This window comes from Dicentrarchus labrax, unplaced genomic scaffold (genome assembly GCF_905237075.1).
Source record: "Dicentrarchus labrax unplaced genomic scaffold, dlabrax2021, whole genome shotgun sequence".
Taxonomy (NCBI): Eukaryota; Metazoa; Chordata; class Actinopteri; family Moronidae; genus Dicentrarchus; species Dicentrarchus labrax.
In genome coordinates this window covers 4,732,771-4,743,223 of record NW_026136713.1, presented here as the reverse complement: position 1 = coordinate 4,743,223, position 10,453 = coordinate 4,732,771, and the positions used below count along the sequence as shown (strand labels likewise).

The 10,453-nt window shown below is 39.5% G+C and overlaps 2 protein-coding genes across 2 annotated transcripts; one reads left to right on the top strand and one right to left on the bottom strand.

The window, feature by feature from the left end:
- Positions 1 to 1,295: 1,295 nt before the first annotated feature.
- On the top strand, positions 1,296 to 6,958 carry gla (galactosidase, alpha). The gene is made up of 7 exons (XM_051419513.1): positions 1,296 to 1,566; positions 3,394 to 3,568; positions 4,429 to 4,603; positions 4,717 to 4,808; positions 4,997 to 5,158; positions 5,629 to 5,826; positions 6,080 to 6,958. Exons 1-7 carry the CDS (start codon positions 1,406 to 1,408, stop codon positions 6,368 to 6,370), a joined length of 1,254 nt encoding a protein of 417 aa, XP_051275473.1. The 5' UTR covers positions 1,296 to 1,405; the 3' UTR covers positions 6,371 to 6,958.
- Positions 6,706 to 10,207, bottom strand: rpl36a (ribosomal protein L36A). The gene is made up of 5 exons (XM_051419514.1): positions 10,050 to 10,207; positions 9,216 to 9,321; positions 9,049 to 9,116; positions 8,837 to 8,959; positions 6,706 to 6,786 (listed from the first exon to the last, which is right to left on the bottom strand). The coding sequence occupies exons 1-5, from the start codon at positions 10,050 to 10,052 to the stop codon at positions 6,766 to 6,768; spliced, it is 321 nt and encodes a 106-aa protein (XP_051275474.1). The 5' UTR covers positions 10,053 to 10,207; the 3' UTR covers positions 6,706 to 6,765.
- Positions 10,208 to 10,453: the final 246 nt, after the last annotated feature.

Below are 10,453 nucleotides of genomic sequence, written 5' to 3'. Positions count from 1 at the left end.
ACAGCTGAATTAAGAAACCTATCTGTAATTCATTTAACATCTGTACCAGACAAATTAGTGTCTTGGATCTGGAGCTAATAAACAGCTTGAAGCGGCGTCGATATGTACATAGTAGCACATTATTGCTGAAAGTGCGTGTGGCATTTTTGATTAGGCAGACTCCTCAGGGGACAGTCGGGTAAATTGGGCCATTTTCTTTCATTCTTGGTGTCTGCTGGAGAGTGAGTACAAATAGATGTACGGGGGATCTGCTGTTTCTCTTTTACTTACAGTTGATTTTGCATGAAAACCTGACTTTATTTTGGATACAAGATGGTGGTTCACTCCCTCACATGTGGGAAATAAATAATGCAATTTAGTAGTTGTAAAATAATGCATGTTTTTAGAATACTATGTCCATTTAGACAAAAAGCAAACGTTAGTGACTGTACTGTGATGAAACACATCAATGCTGGTGTTAAAATTTACATTATTACCAATTTATGAAAATCTGCATTTTGTGGGTTGAAACTGGTTCAACACACCCTCCGCTGTTTTCTGTTTCTGCATAATGAGTACTTTTACTTTTGGTACTTTAAAGAACCAGTGTGGAGGATTTAGTGACATCTAGCAGTGAAGCTGCAGATTGCAACTAACTGAACACCACTCGCATCTGTATTTAACAACCTGAGAATGAAAACGGGCTGTGAAGTGTGTGGGAAAAACTACGATGGCTACGAAACTGGCGAAAAACACAAGTCAGTCTTCGGGATGTCCGTTGTGGGCTACTGTAGAAACATGGCGGTTCAACATGGCGGCGTCCATGGAAGGCGCCCCGCAGTGTCTGTAGATAAAAACGTCTTATTCTTATGTAACAACGATTCTTATATTCAGGTGATTATACACTACTGAAAACACAACTATGAATATTATATGAATAGATCCTCCTAAATGCTTTAATTAGCTACATTTGGCTGATAGTAATCACATTATTTTACATCAGTAAGGTTTTGAATGCAGAACTTTTACTTAAAGCTGATTATTTTTGTATTAGTACTTTTTTACTGGTTTTAACATCCCAGTTTTACTAACAGTGAATATCCGTATAAATATCTTTCCGATTTTTTGTTCTGGTTTCATTGTTAAGGAAGGTCACAAGTCATGATTATAACCCTATCATGTGAAGTCAGCTGACTTGCACACTGTCACCTGAGCCTTGGCGCTTCCTAGTTTTGTAGTCAGAGACTCTGGACGCAACGTCATTAGACAGTCAGACGCATTTTAATATTATTGGTCTGAGAATTACGTCAATCATCCAGGGGGGAGGCGGGCTGAAGACGTTTTGTTCGAGGAGGAAATAGACCCAAACGCAAACACAGGCGCTTGTTGTTATTGTTGTGCGAGAGTAGGGAGTTTAAGAGTAAATATGTACATTGCTGTGTTCCTCCTCGCGTTGGTGGGTGTAATGAGTCGTGCTACTGAAGCGCTGGACAATGGTCTGGCTCTGAAACCCACAATGGGCTGGTTGCACTGGGAGAGATTCATGTGTAATACCGACTGTGAAAGGGACCCCAATAACTGCATCAGGTAAGAGACATCATACTGAGGGCTGAAACACAAGGAGAGCAGTCATGCAAGCGTTACTCAAGTCCTGTATTACTAGTAATCTACGGTCTGCTTCTACTCCACCTCCTCCTTCAGACATCTCATTTATAAAATGTCTGTTCTTAAATCACATAAAAGTGATCCAACATGTATGAAACGTACTTCTAAACAAGACACGTGGGATCTAACGCCCTGTGTGTAGGCTACATAAAGTGACACAGTATGGAGAATGCTTATAATCAATCTATAGAAACACAATAGGGTTTCACAGAATATAGAAACATCCTGAACTTTCTTGTAATCATGACTTAAGTCATAATTATAACCTTAAACCCGTAGCATAGTCACGTATAACAATACATTTGCATTTATATGACGTTCTTCTATGTAATTATTATCCCATACTTATGACATCTATCATGTAATTATGAGATCTTTATTTCATAATTGAAAAACTGTCCCAGAAGGAAGAAAATTAGATCAGAAAAGCAGTGGACATTTGATAACACAGAACCATAATGACTCCTTTTTCTTCCTCTTTGGTTTGAGGCACTGGCAGATATTGATGTCAATGTTTAGTGTGATAACCTAAATTTGCAAATCACTTTGTAACAGGAACATAAAAGTATGCACACATTCCAGTTAAACACAGGGATGGGCCGGATTGACTGGAAAAAGACAGGAAATAACAGAATTAATAATATGAGACAAGGTTTTAAAAGAGAAAACTGTCAGGAAACACAGATTACTTTGGGATGCAACAAGTAAGTAAGTAAGTAAATTTAATTTATAAAGCACATTTAAACACAGTATAATCTGACCAAAGTGCTGTACAGAGGATAACTAAAAAGACAAATAATACAGAAAAACACATTGGACCAATAGTCAATAATTCTGTAAAACATGAACAAACAATTATTTCCTCAACTAATATTAATCGTTTGATCTATAAAACATTAAAAAAAAAGTGTAAAATGTCCATTAGTATTTTTTAAAACCCAAGGTGACATCTTCAAAAGTCTTGTTTTGTTTGACTAACTGCCAAAACCCAGAGATTTACTTTAATGTAAGACAAACATATCTTCTGATTTGAGAAGCAACAGCTGGTAAACATTTGGCCTTTTTGCTTGAATAACCAATTATCAGCAACTATGACATCAATTGACTAAAAAGTATTATTATATTGCACAGATATCTTAATTCAGAAGGAAGGTTCAGGTAAAACATTCAGATCTCCTCGAGGTTAACCTATCCGTTTTCTAGCAACTAATGATGATCTGCTTATTGTTGTGTCTAGTAACCGATTAATCATTAGTCCAATAAATCCATCCCACATATAGTGCCCAAAGTGACAACTCCAGATAGATAGCCTTTTTGCTTAAAAAACAATGGGCCAATCAATTAACCAACAAATGATTGCAGCTCCAGACGTATTAAAAGTTAGTCAAGCCTCATTTCTTTTGTTTGATGAATGTAGAGCACAATAATGCAAGATCCTGCTGCCTGTTTTATTTTAGGGACCACTATGCTGATTAGTGACAGAAATAAAACAGCTCACTCCCTGTGCGCAGAATAAAAACAATTCCCAGAAAGCCCTGGCCGACAAAGCGTTTAGAAACACCAAATGTCAGCCTGTTGGTTGACAGTCGTCGTGTTGTATCAGTCGACAACAATGAACAGAAAAACTGGCATTCGTTTGTATGAAAACAGCATGTACGTGTCTGCCATATTGCTCCTGCATATGACATTGAACACTGGCATCTAACTGATACTATCAGCCCCGCCTGTCTCCTCCTGTTGCCCTGGCAGTGAGCGTCTGTACATGCAGATGGCAGATGTGATGGTGAAGGAGGGCTGGAAAGAAGCTGGTTACGAGTACGTCTGCATCGATGACTGCTGGCCCTCCCACCAGCGTGATGCCCAGGGCCGCCTGCAGGCAGACCCCAAAAGATTCCCGGGGGGTATAAAGAAACTGGCCGACTATGTGAGTAGTAGGTATAAAAGAGACACGGAGACTCTGTGAGTGAATATACTATCAATGCCACAATTCCACCATAGACATCAAAGAAAGAGCGGTTCAGATAGTCTTAAGGAATGTGAGAACTGCTTTCATTTCACTTATTTCACTAGCTGGAAGGAGCACAATGAGAGTGTGTACTCGTTTTATTAGGAGTTTCCAGTCTTTGGGCTGCATTATGAATAGTGTACACAGTTATATAATGGTAAACCATGTTATATTTAAGACATATTCCCATTGATGTGATTCCATTGGGTGCAGTGTTAGCGAATATATGCTGCAATGCGTCTAAGTTTGAAAATCTTTGACAAATAAAAAAAAAAGTTTGGGAACGCCTGGTTAAATAACGTTGGAGGTAAAAGTGATTACACAGTCAGATTACATATTCATGATACATTCGTCTGAGCCGACCTGCAATTATTTACATAATGAAGGGGAAAGGACCAGATGTGGAACCCAGGTCTCAGATTTCATACCAGCAGAAATTCAGCACCTGGAGTCAGGGGAGATATGTGGGCATATATTGTCTTAAAGGTAGGAGTATCACCCTCTCTGCTACAGTCACAGTGCGGAGGAGCTCTCCTGAGTTTGAGACCACTATGACAGGCTGATTCCTACACAGGCAGCTAAAAAGTGATGTTCACTAGGAAAGCAGATATATATTTAGGCCCACTAAGGCAGAGCCGTGTCCTGTAACGGAGGCTTCAATTTTTTTAACTGTGCAACATCGCCACCTGCTGGTACATTCATTCATTACCTGCCAAAAAACAAACAGCAGTCAGTACTTTGTAAACTAAATCAGTTAATTTTTGGTGTTTCTGTTCGAGGTCCATTCTAAGGGGCTGAAGCTGGGTATCTATGCAGATGTGGGGAAAAATACCTGTGCTGGATACCCTGGCAGTCTGGGTTACTATGAGACAGATGCTCAGACTTTTGCTGACTGGGATATAGATCTACTCAAGTTTGACGGCTGCTATATGGACTGGACCTTACTGGGAAAAGGTGAGTGGAAGTATTACTTATAATTATCCGAACACAGTGAAGCCTGTCCCCACATACTCTGAGCTGTCAACTGTTACGTGTCTTTAACGGGTAACAATTTTGTTCTGGTTAAGGCTACGTGAACATGGCAGAAGCACTGAACAAAACCGGAAGAAGCATCCTGTACTCCTGTGAGTGGCCTTTGTATGAGTGGCCTTTCCAGCAGGTGAGGGAGGAGTTGTTTGATTCAGTCTTTTTTATTCAAGCTTCCCAATGTGATAATTATTTTCAAATATTCTACACATACAACAATAGAAATAAGGAGTACTTATGAATGATAACCAACCATCAGCTCCATGACGACGCCATACATCATGTGTTATAGGACGTTAAAGAGCATTTCTGTGCCTGCAGCCCAACTACACGGCCATCCGTGAGACGTGTAACCACTGGCGCAACTTCGCTGACGTGTACGACTCATGGAGCTCTATCAAGTCCATCCTTGACTGGACTGCTTCTCATCAAGACATCATTGTCCCCTCAGCTGGACCGGGAGGCTGGAATGACCCCGATATGGTACTCCGCTCTACTCAAGCTCTCGAAGTGAACATAGAGCCAGTGCAATGCTGTGTAATTAGCATATTAAAAACCTCAGTGCCAGCTGCTGCATTCTGAAGACAGAGTGCAGATTTGTTTCTGAACTGGAGGTCATCAGACCACTCTCAGCTAACTCTCTGCGAGGAAGCAAATAGTCATATTTCCCAAAATGTCTTTAACATTCTTGATGCTTTAGTTGATGTATATTTCATGTATATAGCCAAAAGAGTTATTAAAGTGGTTCCATAAAGGCCAAACAGTAGTATTATTCACTCTCATAAGAGGCTTAACTGAATTCATCTTAGTTTGAAAACAGTATAAAGTATTAAAAAAAACATGCATTTTTGTGTGATCGTGTTTCTCAAAAGTAGGTTGTTGCGCACTGCATTCACGCCGTAAGCCTAAATTGCCTTTCTATTTAAATTTATGACATTGGTCCTTTTCTCTAGCTTGTGATTGGGAACTTTGGCCTGAGTCACGACCAGCAGGAGTCTCAGATGGCATTATGGACCATAATGGCAGCCCCTCTGCTCATGTCTAATGATCTGAGGGACATTTGTCCTCGCTCCAAGGAGCTGCTGCAGAACAGACACATCATAGCCATCAGCCAGGACCCTCTGGGCAAGCAAGGATACCGCACTGCCAAGGTAAGTGAGGGGAGACACAAAGCAGGATCACCTCCTGGAATGACAGCTGTCAGCCTTTATAGGACATTTAGTTTCTATATAGGAATCAAAGTGCATTGTGGTCGTCTTGGCAAGGTCTTGCAGACAAACTTTTAGCAGTGATATTAATGAAACTGATCAATGTGGGGCAGACAAAGTAGTAATGCCAATTCCAAGCATGAACTAGTACTACCATCTGTTGTCAAAAGTAAATAAATCAGGATTTATTCTACAGGTGGACAGTTTTGAAGTGTGGGAGAGGCCTCTGTCCAAGAACCGACTGGCTATTGCCATACTGAACAAACAGGAGATTGGTGGTCCCAGAGGGTTCGTCATCAGAGCAGTTCCTGGCTGGAAGATCTGTGACCCCCAGTGTAACGTCACACAGATCCTGCCTCAGTACAAGGAAATGGGTGTTCACACTCCACAAAGCAAAATGGTAGTAACTGTCAACCCTTCAGGCACGGCTCTACTGACTGTCACTCCAATCAGCAGCGGCTTTAAGGCTCTTAACAAGGTGCACTAGCAGGACACGTCTGTCAAATGCAAGCACACCATCGTGTTGTAGTCCTCGGGTGGTTGTGCACTGCCAAAACAATTTAACTGCTTTAAGTGGAACATTGTTTTAAATTAAATATGAACAGATTAAACAGTGGGTCTAAATTTAAAAAAGGGAAAATGTTTTATAGTCTGCTTTCAGCTTGGATATGAGGATTACAGTACACCTGCCACTTTTTATGTTGAATAAACCACTGGAAATGTTTTTACACACCGCTTTGAACTGACTATGCTGTTAAATTATCTAAAGCTTAAGCTTGAATTTTGCACATGTGACAGGTACAGTGAAACAGACGAAGGAAGTATGTTTTAATACATTTATTGAAAATCGTGACAATTTCCTCCAGAAGACTGGACCACAGTTTAAAACTGGATGACCTGGCCCTGTAAGAGAACAGATGGAAAACTTTAGTTAGAATGATGCTCAGGTAGAGTTGAACACAGATGTGTCAATGATATATGGTTCAATCTAAATGCTGCTGGAAATGATAGAAAATGTCTAATCTATGATGATTTTGAACTTTTGTACTGTATTCAAATAAAGATTTCTAATTAACCAGGTTCACGCATTTGTTGGCTTAACCCCTCATCAAAAGCAAACTCCAGCAAAGTATTATCATGTGAAACATTTTACTTTATATAAGGGCTACATGATACAGTAAAAATCAGATTATTCTGACACATTGGGATTCACAATTATGTGGGAATGATAATTTTCACAACCAAAACAGGATTAAAATCTTGATTTTACATTTTTGGGAGTCTGTACTTTGCACTTGGCCATATTGCGATTGATAATATATCGATTAACTGTGCAGCTTTACTTTATATTCTACCATATATATTACACCATCTTACTCTGATCATAAAACTTAATGTTAATGAGGAAGGGTGAGAACTTAATGATGAAAATCCATTACATAAATATGCTACATAATTGTTCCTTCATCTCATAAAAAGTAAAAAAAAAAAAATACGCTCCCTCAATGTCAAAGAGCAGGCGCCACAATCTCACAAGCTATATCTTTATGAAATTACACTTTAATGAAACTAGAAATTACAGTTTTTAATGCCATCCTCAGTGGGACCGTCTGAGTTCATGAGATAATGGCCTAGCAACGGTTCTTGATTTTCCTTTTGGCATTAAGGTGTTATATGAATCAGTTACACCAAATTAAGATCTAATTTTCCCTGAAATTATATTCCAATATAAATCCTTCCACAACCACCAATTTACAGGCAGTTATGGTCAAGAATGGGATTAAAAGCTATTAATCACTCAAATTTTATTTTATTAATTTAAGGTTAAAACAGACAAACGGAGCATGAGGCCAGAAAGAGGCAGCCAATCTGAGCAATTTCTATAAATGTTTACCAAAACTTTGTGGTATTGACCTCAATGCCACATTATGCTCCACACATTAGGTTTGGTAACTGGACCAATATAATGATTCCTTATTCTTCCTCAGGATATAGTTCTTTCCCATGTTTTTTCCCCACCTCCAGCATCATGATTGCAATAAAAATTAAAGTATTTGCACCAAACCAAATTAAAAAGCAATATTGAATCCTCTGCTATTGAGAGCAAAATGTGCTACGGTCAAAGTCTAAGTCCGGTCCAATATGTATGACCGGCATCAACAATTCTCAGACACTTTCTCGTCAATATTTCACCGTTCTCTCTGTATCATGAATGTTCTCCAGCTTTGACTCTGACTAATGTGTCAATTTCTTGACTCCACTTCCTTGTGGAAATGTTTAAGTACAAAAATTGTACATTCACAAGTTAAATCCAAATAAATTCTATTCTCCTCTACAAGTGCAAGATTTTAAACCGGTAACACTGACAAACTCTCAGTGAAATGTGTAATACAATAGGGAGCAATGTTCCAGTTCAGCCGAATATATCAAAATCTTACAGACCTAAGTTTTCTGGATAATTTTGCAGCTGTTGTATCAGATTGTAATGTAACCAGAGTAAGACTTCAACATATAGAAGATGACATACACATTTTGGATATTGGATGGGCAATGTTATAGCAAATATCGGCCTTTCACAGGCGTATTTGTTTGTGTCACCTGATACGAAAACATTTTTTGCTGCTATATAATGCAGAAAAGTGTTTACACAACACTGATGTTTAGCTACTATTTTTATTAATTTATCATGTTAACATGTTATGTTTATGAAAGCATCCTTCTGATAACCTTTGCTGAGATGGCTTTAAAAACACATCAGTCAGGGCCCCATTTCTGAGTAACTTGTTTGAACCATGTGGATAGATTATTATTATCCATTATTTAATTTCCTATGGACAGTCATCACACACTGCAAAATGTGCTTTAGACCTGAGACCTTAATCTTTACAATTCAGACAGCATTCAGGGAACACATGCATACATTGCTAAATAAAATGACTTCAGTGACGCCTACCTTTCTCTTCTTGTCACCACCCAACTCGAAGTGCTTGCATCTCTTGATGGCCAGCATTCTCTTGGATCTGCAGTTGGGCTCCACACACTCAAGCCTCAACACAATCTTCTTTGTGGTCTTTGCCTGAAAACACACAGTATATCACTGGGTCTAACCTCACACACACAATCCTTGACACAACAGATCGAACAGAACTAGAAAGCTGAACATACCTTCTTTCTGAAAATGGGCTTTGTCTGACCACCGTACCCGCTCTGCTTTCTGTCGTATCTCCTCTTACCTGCAGAATAAATACAGATCAGCTACACTTCATGGCACAACTCATTCATTCTCACACACACACACATATATATATGTAAGGGTTTATTTGAGTGCGTACCCTGTGCGTAAAGGGAATCCTTTCCCTTCTTGTACTGGGTAACTTTATGGGGTTGGTGCTTCTTGCACTTCTTGCAGTAGGTCCTGCGGGTCTTCGGGACGTTCACCTAAATAACACACAATATTAACCGTAAACATTTTTGCATAACACTTAATGACAAAGTCAAATATTTCAAGTTAAATCCCACTGATACTTTCACTAACGATACATATAAACAACGCCAGTCGGTGTAATTAAAAAGGCCAATGTTAGAGGGCTTACTGACAACTGCTAACCATTAGCATTCATTCGGCTAACTATCTGGCTATACGTGGAGTATAAATGGACAGTTTGTCAGAAGTAATCTCAGTCGGTATTATGTCACATTGGTACATTTATAAACGTCCCGTTAACGAGCAGTAAGTTCGTGTTTAACATTTCAACATGTCAGCGCCTCCCTCAGAGTAAAAGCTGCTAACGTTAGCTATCACGCTAACATGTTAGCATTGTAACCACGCAACGTAAATTCACATAAACATGTTCATGTGCAACAGGGTAACAAGGTACAATGATTGTTATTTGCCGTAGCTGTTAGTTTGACTGACATCTAAGTTAAAATGCCTCTAGAAAGAAGAAAGGCCGGTGTGAGTGCATGTACGTTTCACCACAAACTCAGCAAGCATTGCTCAAAGACTATTTAACACCGTAAATGTACATATGGCGGCTAATACTGCCACCGACGTGTGTATAAAGACACTGTTAACATATCACAGTTAAACAAGCGCAGTAATTATTTCTTAATCGGCAAGATTGAGTTTGATTCTGTAAAAAAGTATTGGTGTGATTATTTCATACCATGGCTGCGACCCGATGCAGAGGGAAAGAGGAAGGACGAGACCGGAAGGAGTCCCTAATGTAGACCCGGTGGAGAGGCTGCACAGTCTGCCCCCTAGCGGCGGGACACAGCAGGAGGGCCAAAACTACAAACAAACAAGCTAACAAAGAGGTCAAACTTTAAGTAATGCAGAGGGTTACACATTTAGTGTTTGTTAAACACAATGAGCTGACTTTCTGCCGGCAGAGAGGATCAGTTTAAAGTGTATTCATTTCTTGTGCCTGCACTATTTAAAATGGCAGTGGACTGCATGAGAAATCCCCTCAAATAAAAGTGTTTAAACTAGGCTATGTGGAGCACACAAATATGGTCCTGTGTTAATGTTTAGCCCGCTTCCACTTATCACCAAAACTGTCCAGAGGGC

Bases quoted from the DNA above. Each gene is read 5' to 3' on its own strand.
- gla (XM_051419513.1), top strand. From the start codon at position 1,406: ATGTACATTGCTGTGTTCCTCCTCGCGTTGGTGGGTGTAATGAGTCGT. The intron at 3,569-4,428 runs GTGAGTAGTAGG...TTTCTGTTCGAG, and splicing joins TAAAGAAACTGGCCGACTAT to GTCCATTCTAAGGGGCTGAA. The intron at 4,604-4,716 runs GTGAGTGGAAGT...GTTCTGGTTAAG, and splicing joins CTGGACCTTACTGGGAAAAG to GCTACGTGAACATGGCAGAA.
- rpl36a (XM_051419514.1), bottom strand. The intron at 8,960-9,048 runs GTATGTTCAGCT...GTGTGTTTTCAG, and splicing joins AGCCCATTTTCAGAAAGAAG to GCAAAGACCACAAAGAAGAT. The intron at 6,787-8,836 runs GTAGGCGTCACT...GTTCTCTTACAG, and splicing joins GTGGTGACAAGAAGAGAAAG to GGCCAGGTCATCCAGTTTTA.